Source organism: Melospiza melodia, chromosome 8 (assembly GCF_035770615.1).
Source record: "Melospiza melodia melodia isolate bMelMel2 chromosome 8, bMelMel2.pri, whole genome shotgun sequence".
Lineage (NCBI taxonomy): Eukaryota > Metazoa > Chordata > Aves > Passeriformes > Passerellidae > Melospiza > Melospiza melodia.
The window spans coordinates 1,964,529-1,977,900 of NC_086201.1; the positions used below are offsets into that span (position 1 = coordinate 1,964,529).

Sequence of the window (13,372 nt, forward strand, 5' to 3'; positions counted from 1 at the left end):
ACTTCACATAAAGGAGAAGATTTGGGTTTAAAAGAGCAGAGTTTTACTTTTTTAACACGGGTGGTAAGATCCTGGACAAACAGCTTGCGCAGATTGTGAAGAGTCTGAAGCTCCCTTGCCTGGAATAAAGATAACAAAACAATAATTTTTAGAAAAGCACAAATGACTAGGACATAGTAGATGCTCTGGTGTAAAAGTTCTCCTTGGATTTGAGTTAGTAAGAGGAGAAAAGAACTTTGGATTTTCTCTCTAGGAATCACTCTGAATGCCACAAAATAAACCCCAGCCAGCCCCAAAACCAAACTGAAGAGAACAATTTCTCCAAAATAAATTGTTAAATTGATAACCCTTTTTAAATTTTAATTTAGGTGGTTCAAAGCTGTTTACTCAAAAATTAAAATATATATCACCAGGGCATACAGATATAGGGAGAAAAGCTGAATAAAGTGTAATAAGACCTACCACTGTTTCCTCCAGCCCTTTAAGGTCTTCTCTTGCTTGTTCCCTTTTATCATTAAGGAGTCTGAAAAGATCACAACATGGATCACAAATCAATCCAAATAAACTGAGGAGAATCAACAGCATCCACCTGGAGCTACACATCTGCATATGGCAGCAAATTGCACATCACTAATTATGCTTTTGATTGCCCCAAATATCCAATTTTATCACCTGGAAGGGCTGAGTCACCACTTCCATCTTTGTGTCCACACATGGGATTTTTGTCTCTCATTTTCAGGAAAGGCTTTTTACTCAAAACATCTGATTTAAAGCCCCCAAAAAATCAACAAACCCCACCAAAAATTCCCAACTTCTTTCATGCTTGTTTTGCTGTGTATTAAGGAATGAGAGATTTAAGACTTGCTGGGATATTTTATAAAATCAGAGCTCTAATGAACTCATTTTGGTAGTTATCAAAGCCAGTATTGAGAAGCTTGTGATATAAAAATAGAGAGTAATTGGTAATTATTTATTCGTAGCTCCTGCTGACTTTCCTACTAAAATCATATTTCTGGTGTGAATATTCCAGCAGAAATCCCTCTCTCTAGTATATTTTTCAACATAATGAGGTTCAGGGATACCAAACTGTGCACTTACATGAGCTTTTCCAGTTTCATTTCTCTTTCCTGGTCCTCGATTTTTAATTTATCATAATCAGCACTCAGCTTCTCCTGTTCCAGCTGCAGCTTCTGGTTCATGCTGGAAATGTGAAAGGAAAAGTCAGCCCAGCTCAGGAGGGAGGGAAAATCTCCACGAACAAAATGGGATGGGGCAGAGGAAAAGTAGAGCTGTAACTCTCTACTGAAAAACTCTGGAAGAAATGAAGCATAAAGAACTTGGAGGACATTATTTTAAAATATTGTAGGGCTAAATTCAGTGGTTTGGTTTGTTTGCCTTAGAGGAGGACCCAAAATGTTGTTGGCATCTTTCTGCCTTGCTTCCTCATTTCCCTACAATTAATCTTTGGCCATACACAATAAATATGATAAAAGAATGCCTAGATTTTAGAAAAATAAGAACACAGGAGCAAAGCATAACAGAGTCACATTGGTGTGTGAGGAAAAAATATAAAAATGTGTGAAAATGGGAGCTGTTGGGGTCAGAAGGTCTGGGGCAGGACTGGCTGCTGTGAGAATCTCAAAACCTTCAGTGGTGGCTGAACTCGATGACCTTAAAGGATTTTCCAACCCAAATGATTCCATGATCCTTTAAAACCTGCTCTCCTCCAAGCTCCTCTCACCTCCTGACCCGCAGGTGCAACATCACCCTTTTTTATAAACTCCCTGGGATTTTATGGCCTTGTTAAAGCTCCCCAATAAAGAATTAGGCACTGTAATCCACCCTGCAAAATAATTACAGGGTTGGGTGCTGCGTGTAAGGGCAGAACTTGCAAAGAAACATCCATCAAACCCAACAAAAGCAAGCCCAAAGCATCCCAGGCCAGAGGAGGGGTGGAGAGGGTGAACTCACTCCCTGATTTCATCGATTATTTTCTGCTTCTCTTCGATCTCATCCCTCAGCCTGGACAGCTGCTTCTGGTGGGCTTCCCTGTGGCTCTCCATCTGCTGCTCCAGGGCCTTCTGCAGACACAGGGCGGGAGTCAGAGCAGCCCAGGGACACACAGCTCCCCCTCACCCGGCCTCTGCATTTGAGGGGAAACACCAAATCCAGCCAGGACCCTGCCTGCCATTTCCTTCTGGCATCGCTGAGCTCTGCCCCTGCTCATCCAACATTTTAATTCTGTTTTTAGCAACAGATGTACAACAATTTTGACTCGTTTTCTTGCAAAAAGTGCCCCATGAAAATGCAGGGCTTGGCCACAAATCCACTGATTTTACACCAATCCTCTCTTATTTCCCCTGCTTATTCACCCAGAAATACTTGTACGGCTCTACCTGTGTCAGAAACGAAACCTAAACCTCTCAGAATTGTTTATCCACAGCCCAGCTATTGAAATTGTCATTTAAATTTAAATTCTAGGAGTAAATATGCCTCAAGCAACAGGAAAAACTCAATTTATGTCTTTAGACTGCTAACACAAACTTTGCTTTTTTCCTCAGAGCTGTGAGGTACAAGCACTTTAATCACAGCTGCTTTAATCACTTTACAACTGCTTTCATCACTTAAAATTTTTATGATGGAGGGAAAAGTTCTGCAGCTGACAAACCTCTATCACTGTCCTTGTAAAAGTGCATTTTCCCTTGTCTGCAATGTGCAACCCCATCAGAACAACTCATTATTGCAAACATTTCCTGGCATTCCAAAGGAAAAATACCAGAAAACTGGTTTATATATTTTATTATTATTTCCAGGAGATAATCAGAATTCCAGCAGAACTTTGGGGAAGCAGCCTCTTTTAAAATCAAATTTATAAGTACCTAAATGATATTAACCCCAGCAGCCTCATTCACTACTGAGCAAATTGACTTCCAGCAGAGCTCCAGCAGCAAAAAATTAGTGTAACACAGTGGTGAATCAATGTAATTTTTGGCCATGTGAACAGGAAGACAAAATTCCACCCCAATGAACAATCTCACCAAGAAATTCCCTCAAAATTTCCACTGTGCCAAGCTACCTTCATCTCCTCTGCATCCTGGAGTCGTGTCAGGTGCTCCTTCTCCTTGTCCTTGAAGCTGACTTCATGCATTTTTTCTGTTTAAAGGTGGAAAAAGTTTTAATTTTAAATTGTAGATTTTAAAATAAATTTAATTTATTCCAGGAGATGGAATAAAGATTCTGTTCTAACAATGCAGGAGATGATAATTTTTTTTTTTTTAAAGTCTTGTCCCCACCTGCTGCTCCCTTGTGCAGAAATCCAGAGTGATTTTAAGGCTGCAAGGTTTTAAATTGATATAACCCAGGAGCTTAGCAAAGCTTCTTTTGATACCTACACATTTTCCAAGTTCAGCTGGAAAGGGGAAAACCAAGCAAGCCTTAAAAATTAAGTCAGCTGGGAAAGACGCAACTTGTGCACATCTGAGGGAAGCGGGGAATGAGGCAGGGATGTTGCAGAGGGACAAGTGAAATTTAGATAAATCCTTGTTTCACAGAATATTAGAATTGTTAGAATATTAAAACTCAGAAATCCAGAATTTTAGAATAGAATATTAGAATATTAAAATTCGGAAATGCAGAATTTAACAGACTATTCAGCAAGACTGCTTGGTGCTGCTTGGTAAAGGATCCGTGTGGGGGTTTTAAAGTTTTTCACATCATTAAGACACAAAAGTGAGCGTCCCAAGACGGAAACGATGAGACCCAGAGCTGTACCTTGAGCACGTAACTTGGCCAGCTCCTCGTTGAGGGAGTCCTGGGACTCCTCCAGCTGCCTCCTCTTCTGCTCCATGTTCTGCATGTAGTCTGTCAGGGATTTGATCTTGGCCTCGTGCTTCAGAGACAAGGAACAGCAGTGAGAGGGGAGGAGCACAGCCCTGCCCTGCGAGTTCAGGGACAAGGGGCCCATGGAAGGGAGAGGGAACAGAGAATTTCCACATCCATGACTGGGAGAACTTGGGGCAGAATGGCTGGGACGGAGCTAAGAGAGAGTCTATACCATGGAATATGATACCATATGATATATGATATGATATATGATATGATATGATATGATATGATATGAGAGATGAGATATGATATATGACATATGAGATGTAATATGAGATATGAGATGATATGGCATAGTATATATAATATATAATATATAATATATAATATATAATATATAATATATAATATATAATATATATAATATATATGGAATAGTATATTATATATATAATATATAATATAGATGGTATAGTATATTATATATATAATACACTATACTGGTATGCACTATAGTAATACACTATAATGTAGTGTAATGTAATGTAATATAATACAATACACTATAATATTCTATACTATACCATAATATAATATACTATAATAACATAACAAACATAACATAAAAAACATCACATAACACAACACAACATAACACTATGTAGTATAATATAATACTATGTGGTATAATATAGTATAATGTAATATAATGTAAAATAATATAATACAATATGATATAATATCATATCATTTCATATAATATCTCATATAATGTAGTGTAATATAATGTGATATGCTATGCTATATCATATCATATAGTATCATATAAAAACATAAAATAATAAATAAAATCTAGTATACTATAATAACAGTATACTATACTATAATATACCATAATATACTGTAATATAATGTAACATAGTACAACCTAGTATAACATATTATAATATCATTTCATATAATATAGTGTGATATAGTGTGATACAGTGTGATACAATAATGTGATATAATAATGTGATATAATAATGTGATATAATAATGTGATATAATAATGTGATATAATAATGTGATATGTTGTGCTATGATATCATATAATATCATAAAATAATAAATCAACCTTCTGAACACTCCAAGTCAAATTCCCGTCTCTCCCCCCATCCCAACAGCCTCCCACAGCCCAGCTGGAGATCCCCAAGGCTGGAGCAGGCAGGGGCAGACCCACCTGGGAGATGAGGAGCTGGCAGGCCGCCAGCTCCCTCTCGCTGGCGTTCATCTTCCTGTTGGAGTCCATCTGGGCGCTCTCCAGCTGCTTGCTCCTGTTCACCAGGGACTTCACCTCCGACTTCATCTTGCTGATGTACAGCCTGGCCATGGTGAACTCCTCCTCGATGACCCCGTTCACATCTGCCAACTGAGCACACAGGGATGGCAGCTCAGACCCAGAGCTGCTCCTGCTCTGGGAACCAGCCTGCAGCCTGGGGCGGGCGTCTGGGATGGCTTCACAGGCCAGGGGTCATTTCAGAAAGAGAGTTTCAAGCAGGGGAGAAGAGCAGAAGTTACTTCTGAAAACTTAAAACTCAGATTTGGAGGACAAAAATATCAGAATTGGGATCTTTGCACAAAGCAATGACTGCTTATTACACTAAGGAGACATCTGAGAATTTTTGGTTTGATTTGTCCTTTTGTCTTGTATATTTTATTTTTATTTATCTTGATATTTCACATTTGTGTGAAGGGATATCATATCCAGGTATTAGGATGGATTTTGGGAAAGGCTCTTCCCCCAGAGGGTGCTGGCACTGCCCAGGCTCCCCAGGGAATGGGCACATTCCCAACAGCTCCAGGAGGGTTTGGACACCGCTCCCAGGGGTGCCCAGGGTGGGATTTTGGGCTGTCTGTGCAGGGCCAGGAGCTGGATCCATGATCCTGTGGGTCCCTTCAAACTCTGGATATTCCACTGAGGATCTGTGCAGGCTCTCCCTGAGCAGTAACCCAGCTCAACTTCATCTGCTTCCCCTTTTGTCCCAGCTCTGGGAACCAGCCTGCAGCCTGGGGCTGGGGTCTGGGATGGCTTCACAGGCCAGGGGTCGTTTTAGAAAGAGAGTTTGGAGCAGGGGAGAAGAGCAGAAGTTACTTCTGAAAACTTAAAATGCATTTGGAGGACAAAAAAATCAGAATTGGGATCTTTGCACAAAGCAATGACTGCTTATTACACTAAGGAGACATCTTCTGAGAATTTTTGGTTTGATTTGTCCTTTTATCTTGTTTATTTTAGTTTTATCTATCTTAGATATTTCACATTTGTGTGAAGGGATATCACATGCAGGGATTATGATGGATTTCAGAGAAAGGCTCTTCCCCTAGAGGTTGCTGGGCTCCCCAGGGAATGGGCACATTCCCAACAGCTCCAGGAGGGTTTGGAGAGCACTCCCAGGGGTGCCCAGGGTGGGATTTTGGGCTGTCTGTGCAGGACCAGGAGCTGGATCCATGATCCTGTGAATCCCTTCCAGTTCAGGATATTCCACTGAGGATCTGTGCAGGTTCTCCCTGAGCAGTAACCCGGCTCAACTTCATCTGCTTCCCTTTTTTCCCCAAGGGGAAGGGAACATGTGCTGCTCCTTGTCCCAAAAATCCCGAAAAATGACACTTCTTCCAAAATTTTCAGTCTGCTCTGAGATGAGGCACACTTGGAAAAGATGCTAACTGCCAGCAAATTTGAAATTATTCTCCAAAAGCTCCTCAGTCTGGCCTGATTTCCACTGGCAGCTGTCCCCTGAAGTGCTGACATCTCAGTTCCTACAAGAACTGGTACCAAACTGCCTCTGCCTCCATTTGCAAAGATTTCCTGGCCCAGCCTGGCTCCTGCGGCCACCAGAGGCTGCTGTGACATCTCCAAAGGCTACAGTCCTGCCGTCTGCAGCACACAGGGACAGCAGGGACTGTGTCCCCTGCAGCAGGACAGGCTGGAGCTCCTGCTGGCCTAAGAGAGCCTTGGCAGGACGTCAGCAAAAAGTGAACTGAAAGTAACAAAAATGTATTGCAAGGAGTTTTCATACACCTCAAAAATGGACTTAGCCACTCTCAACCACTGCCATTTTTCATGGGGTTTTAAATAGGCAAGGATGGCATTAACAGCACCAAGGAGATTTTTCCAGGCCATGCAAAGTTTCCTTTGCTGTAATTTAGCAATGACCATACAAATATTTTCTCTGAAATCAGCATTTTGTTCTTCTACAAACGTGACAAAGCGAGCAGCCAGCTCCTCTACTGCATCCCCAAAGCACACAGAGCCACACAAAGGCAAACCTCAAAGCAGGGCTGGCCAAAACATGCACCAAACTCCAGATCAAAAATTGGCCACCTCAGAAGCCAGTATTTTCATATTTTCATATTCTGGGAATTCTGAGTCACGTCAGCTAGGGAAGGAGTCAGGCTATGTGTGGATTGTTTTGGGGGAATTCAGACCCCTCATTAACCAGTTCAGGGACTCCCAGATGGGCTCTGGCCCCAAAAACTGAGCTGGAAATAACTGTGGGAGCTGTGAGCCCAGACACTGAGCCTCTCCTGATGCCTCAGGTTTGGCTTTTCTGTGTTTCAGGCTCTGTGCTGCTTTAGTGAGCAGCTCTGAGCTTCGCATTCAGCGTTGCTGAGCTCTGTGCACAGAGCAGGGAGACAAAACAATTCCTGCTCCAGCTGGGCACCAAGGACAAATGACCCAAATCTCAGCCCAGGAGCACAAACCCCGTGGGCTGGAGAGAGAAAAACAAGCAGGGTGGGACTGCAGGGGCTGAAGCTGGAATGGGACAATGAACTGCAAGGTGCAAATGGAGCAGAGCTGATCCCAGGGACAGACCCCGGCAGCGCTCGTGCATTTTGGGGCCATTTTGGTTCATCTTGGGTGCAGCCCTGGCTGGGCTCTGGTGCTGCCCAAGGTGGATCCATGGAGGAGATGCTGTGAATGAATCCCTGCTTTATTCTGGAACTCTGCCCAGCCCCTGCTCCAGGGCAGCCTGGACAAGGCATCACCCCCATTTCTGTGGGATCACCTCTGTCACAATCCCTGCCCTGCTTTGTCACCTGTCCCCTCCCTGGTTTTCCTGCAGCCTCAACATCTTGGCTCCTCTGCAGAGAAATGGGATTTTCTCATTCCTTTATGAATTCCCAGTTCTCAAGGAGGGGATTTGTTATTCCTTTATTATTCCTATTCCTTATTGTGAAATCTTGGGGTATTTACTGAGCTGGCCTCTTGATAAATCCCTGCTTTATTCTTTAGCTCTGTTTAGTCTCTGTTCTAGGTCAGCCTTCACAAGGCATCACTCCCAGGCAGACAAAGAGCTCTGCAGTGTCCTCCTGTGTGCTCAGCCAGGATTTACACAGAGTGTCCTGGCACAAGGACTGCTGGATCCACACATCCCACACCTGTGATGCTCCCAGGGCTGCAGCCAGGCTGGGAGAGCTGGAAATGTTCCCTGGAGAGGAGAAGGCTCCAGGCAGAGCTCAGAGCCCCTGGCAGGGCCTGAAGGGGCTCCAGGAGAGCTGAGAGGGACTGGGGACAAGGGATGGAGGGACAGGAGCCAGGGAATGGCTCCCAGTGCCAGAGGGCAGGGATGGGTGGGACACTGGGAGTTGGGAATTCCTGCCTGGGCTGGGATTGCCAGAGCAGCTGGGGCTGCCCCTGGATCCCTGGCAGTGCCCAAAGCCAGGCTGGAGCAGCCTGGGACAGTGGGAGATGTCCCCGTCCCAGGCAGAGATTTGGAACCAGAAGAGCTGTAAGTCCCACCAGGCAAGCCCCAGTGGGATTCCCTGCTTTGCTGGGGTGTTCCCCTGCAAAACCTGGAAGGTGGGAAAGCACAGAGCACAGAGCACAGAGCACAGAGCACAGAGCACAAAGCCCAGAGCACAAAACACAAAGCACAAAGCCCACGCACGGTTTTGACGTCGTTGGTGCCGATGATTCCCCCGATCTCCCCCAGGTCCTTCAGCAGCAGGTTCAGGATTTCTGTGGCTCTCTTCTTCTGGTGGTTGCTGAGCTCCTGCAACTGGCCCAGCTCCCTCTGCGTGGCCGTCAGGGCGCTCTGGAAAGGTTCAAAAACAAGAGTTACCCTCCCCACGGCAGGCTGGGCACTTTTCAGGGGGTATTTTCCTCGTGCCTGCTGGCACAATGTAGTGACACATGCAGTTCCACCTTGGCATAATCCACTTTCACAACTCATTGCCACCAAAGGCTACTTTAGATCTATTAAATGTAGCGAATCCGCTAAGAATCTGATTTGCATAATACATCAAAGGAGGTTAATCGCAGGGAAATAGGTAGGGAGGGATAGAAAATTCAATTTTTTCCAATGGATTTCGTGGTAATCTGGTTTACTGGGGGAGATAACAAAGTCTTTAATGAAACAGATCTGTTAACAACAGCTCCTTAAGTTGGTGTAATGAATTAAGGGAAAAAGGATGCTTTAAGCTACTAAACCAATCTTGATTTTCCTCAGATCCCATTTTTTGCTTAAGATTCAGGACACATCCGAGCTGAAAAAGCCGATTAATTTTTTTTTCCTGATTCCTTCCTCGAGATCCCCTGGCTCCCTGTAAAATCCCAGCTCCACAGCACAGAGTCCAGAAAAACCACAAAAACGCTGCCATTTGCACGAGGCAGATTTTCACAGCTCTCTTGGCAAAATACAGCTTTTAAATATCCAAAACACAGGATGGCCACTTCTCACATCCAGTCCCTTGCTGCAAGAGCCACAATCTGCCACCAACTTCCACAGAGCAGCTTCTGAATCCCCTGAATTTCATTGTTTAATTGAGGCAGGGAAGAGAGGGTGACACCAGCAGGTTTTTGGGGATGTTTAGGGAGCAAGGAGGATGAAGAAGTTGCTCTTACGCTTTTCTGTGCCAGCTCATCTGCCAGCTGCTCGTTGGTCCTGGTTTTGTCCTCCACCTCCTGGGATTTCTGGTCATAGTTGACAGCCAGCTCCTCCAGGGCTTGGAGCACCTCCTTCACCTCATCCTTGGCCGCCTCATTCTCGATCTGCAGCCGGGTCAGCTCCTCCTGGATCTTCTCATAATCCCTCCTGGTGGAGGCCAAGAGCTGGGGAGGAATACCACAGCAGCACTGAGTGACCCAAAAACTCCTTCAAAAGGCAATATTGAAAGGGAGAAATTACAAAAGAAGGGGGGGGGGAAAAAGAGTGAGCACAAATCGTGCGTGCAGCAGGGGAGAAATCCTGAAAACAGCAGCAGTTCCAGCATAAAAGCATTTGAAGGAAGCACAAAGAAAAGCTCAGAACTTCAACGAGAAAAAATCTTCATCAAATCCTATTACGACCCAAGGCTGAGGCAGAGAAAGTGACTCTAAGCAGTATCAGAGCTCCAAAGACATTTTCTGCCCTCAATCCAGTGCTGCAGCTCAGAGCAAAGAAAAATCCCACAAAGTAAAATGTTTCACCAGAGACTCGGGGCTCTGAGCTGAGCTGAGGGAAAAGGGCTCTCTGAGGCAGCCTCAAAGACCTCGTGGCTTCACAGAAATATTTTGATAAGCAAACCTAAGACGATTATTCTCACTTATCATCTGCAGGACGATGCTGAGGACAGATTAGCTGCTCCTGTTTGCTGAGGCAAAATATTAATCTCAGAAGAAAACGCCGACTTCACACACACTCACACACACACATTTTAGAGAGTGTTTCCAAGCTGGAAAACTTCTTAAATTGACTCTTTGCACTGAGTAAGTTCTGCTGCTGAGGTTTCGGTGATGGTGGGAGGTCACTGTCCCTTGCCCTTGAAGCAATGCTCAGTGAGATGTAAAAGCTTTGAGAATTCAGCTGCGGTGTCCTCAGCACAACCCCAGCCCCACCAGCAGCCCTGCACTGCAGGGCGATGTGAAAATAAATGAAAGTGACACCCAGCATTTATTGCTAATACTGCACTTTCAAGGATGATAACGAAACCAGGGCTTGACGTGGCATGACAACATCAGAGAGGGAATTACAGCAGATGAAAGCAGGGCAGGAGATGTGGGAGGGCCTCATGCTCATACCAACAGCAAAGTTTGGGGCATTCATTCACAGAATTCACTCCTTCCCAAGAAATATGGAGTATGGATTGGTATGACGTTGCTGACAGTGGAATAAAACCTTCCCTGCTGAAGTGTTTTGGGTGGGTTTCTCCTGATCTGCCCACCCAGCAGATGACACCCCCAAAAACAAAAAAATCCACTTTTTTTGTCAAGCAGAGCACCCAAAAAGCAGAATGTCCCAGAAGAAATGGCTTTTTCTTTCTGGCTCAGAGTGCCTGTGGAAAATAGGAAAGCAGGCAGGCAGCTCTGGAGGCTGGCACGTGCCCAGGGAGGAGTCAGATGTGAGGGAAATTCATCTCCCTGGTAATGCTGCAGCCTCACAAGTGCACTCACGTTATGGAAAAAGCCATTGCATTGCCAGAGCCAGATGGCATGTAAATATTTAAACAACAAAATAGCTTCAAATCGTCTTCCTGCTAAACACAGATGGAGATATTATTTACATTGACTGCAGAAATTTTCTGCGTGGCTTCAAGGAGTGGTGGGCATCACCTGCAGCATAAACAAGGAGATTCTGGGTGATATGGTGTGGAAAAATGGAGCAAGCTTCTCAAAAACCACCAAAAAAACCATGACAAAGATGAGCTGTAAATAAGGGAAAAGGCCCATGGCTGCAGCGCTCCATGGATCTGTTCCACCTGGGGATGGAATATCCCAAATCCCCCAAAACACCCACCTGAAGCAGCAGCCAGAGGTGAAAAGGCACCAAAAACCCCCCTAAAATCAGCCTCATCTGCAGCAGGTTTATAATTAACCTGCTGGCTTAATCAAGCAGAAATGAGGGCTGGTTAATTAGGGGGAGCAGAGTGAGGCAGCTGCTGGTGGATCAGTGAGCTCATCACACCTCCAGGGACAGCTGATGTGGGGAAAACAACCTTGAATAATAAAATATCACCTTTGAATATTAAAATATCACCTTTGAATATTAAAATATCACCTTGTCCTCCCAAGGTAAGAGCAGAGCTGCACAAGAGCTGAGACCAGGCAGAAAAAGGCTCTGAGCAGCACCAGCTGCAGAGATTTTGGAATTTAGCAAAGCTGGACTAGGAATGAGCAAAAAAAGGGGGAAAATGGGCACTGAAAAGCTGATTGATTTTCCTCACCCTCCCAGAGGTGGCACTGGAACAGGGAGGGTGAGGAATAATTCGGGAGGGATGCACATCACCCCAAAACCAAGGCACAGCTGGGGGGGGAAAATCAACCTCAGGGGAGAAAAGGGATGTGAAAAAGATGGGAGAAGTGAGGTGACACAAATAAATCCATAATACACATCAGGAAATAAATTATAATAATATATTATAATATGATAATAAAATAATATATACTATTGTTATTTTATACCAATAACTATTATATATTCTATATAATTTATATTTACAATATTTAAAAATATAATAATAATGTACTTCAAGTGCATTATTATTATTATGCACTTTAAAATAATAATAATAATAATAATAATAATAATAATAATAATAATAATAATAATAATAATAATAATAATAATAATAATAATAATAATAATATGATGATGATGATGATGATGATGATGATGATGATGATGATGATGATGATGATAGTAGTAGTAGTAGTAGTAGTATTTGTACAGGGCAATCAAATCAAGCTGAGGCAAGAGAATTAGGAGCTTCATCATAAAATAAAATTTTAAAAAATTAAAATTTAAATTTAAATAAAATTAAATTAAATTAAATTAAAATAAAAATAGATATTCCCCCAGCCAGGACAAGTCCCCAGAGGAGGCAGGTGAACCCTGAGTGATGAATAGCAGATATGTTCATAAATTGTTTTTTTTCCTCTAATAACACCTTGGAAACCCTTTCTGAGGGCCTGGATGCACAATAAAAGTAATTCCTGAGAAATATCACAGCAACATTTGGGGAATTTGGTGTTATTGCCTCCTTTTGCATCCTCAGAACTGCTCATAGAAGGGAATGGCTTGGCTGACTTTAGTGCTCACGTTCTCTATCCCAAACCCAACAAAAATTCATTTCAGGGACAGAAACGATGCAATCAAATGTTTGAAGTGAGCAATCCAAGATTTTACAGCAAATCTGGGGCAGCACCAATTATCAGGTTTTCCCATCTCACAGACTGCTGTCTCTAATGGCCAAAATAATGATAATTAGTGATTTAATATCAGGAAATCTCTAACTGCCTGTGGTCCATCGTGCCTGGGTACCTGAATGGGCACAGACACATCAAAAATCACATTTGCAGTGAAAAATCCTGGCCCCACTCCTACGCTGGACCTCCAGCATCACTTCCCAGCAGGGGGAATTGTTATTTCAAGGACTTTTATCAAGGCTTAATGAGAATATTATGAAATTTCAAGTTTAAGCCTGGCTGACACCTTTTCCACTTGAATTTCAGCCAGTTAATATGAACAGCTGGGACAGAATCATTAAACAAGGGGCTCAGGAGCAAAATGTAAAGGGATTTTTTTAGGCT

The 13,372-nt window shown here is 43.4% G+C and overlaps 1 protein-coding gene across 1 annotated transcript in view; it reads right to left on the reverse strand.

The window, feature by feature from the left end:
• Positions 1-13,372, reverse strand: part of KIF5C (kinesin family member 5C) — a 70,323-nt gene that overhangs the window by 11,486 nt on the left and 45,465 nt on the right. The window contains exons 14-22 of the mRNA XM_063161545.1: positions 9,710-9,916; positions 8,754-8,900; positions 5,048-5,236; positions 3,772-3,889; positions 3,077-3,153; positions 1,972-2,081; positions 1,099-1,200; positions 463-523; positions 48-119 (exon numbers count right to left, since the gene is read on the reverse strand). Coding sequence (XP_063017615.1) covers positions 48-119; positions 463-523; positions 1,099-1,200; positions 1,972-2,081; positions 3,077-3,153; positions 3,772-3,889; positions 5,048-5,236; positions 8,754-8,900; positions 9,710-9,916 — 1,083 coding nt within the window. The remainder of the gene's footprint in view (positions 1-47; positions 120-462; positions 524-1,098; positions 1,201-1,971; positions 2,082-3,076; positions 3,154-3,771; positions 3,890-5,047; positions 5,237-8,753; positions 8,901-9,709; positions 9,917-13,372) is intronic.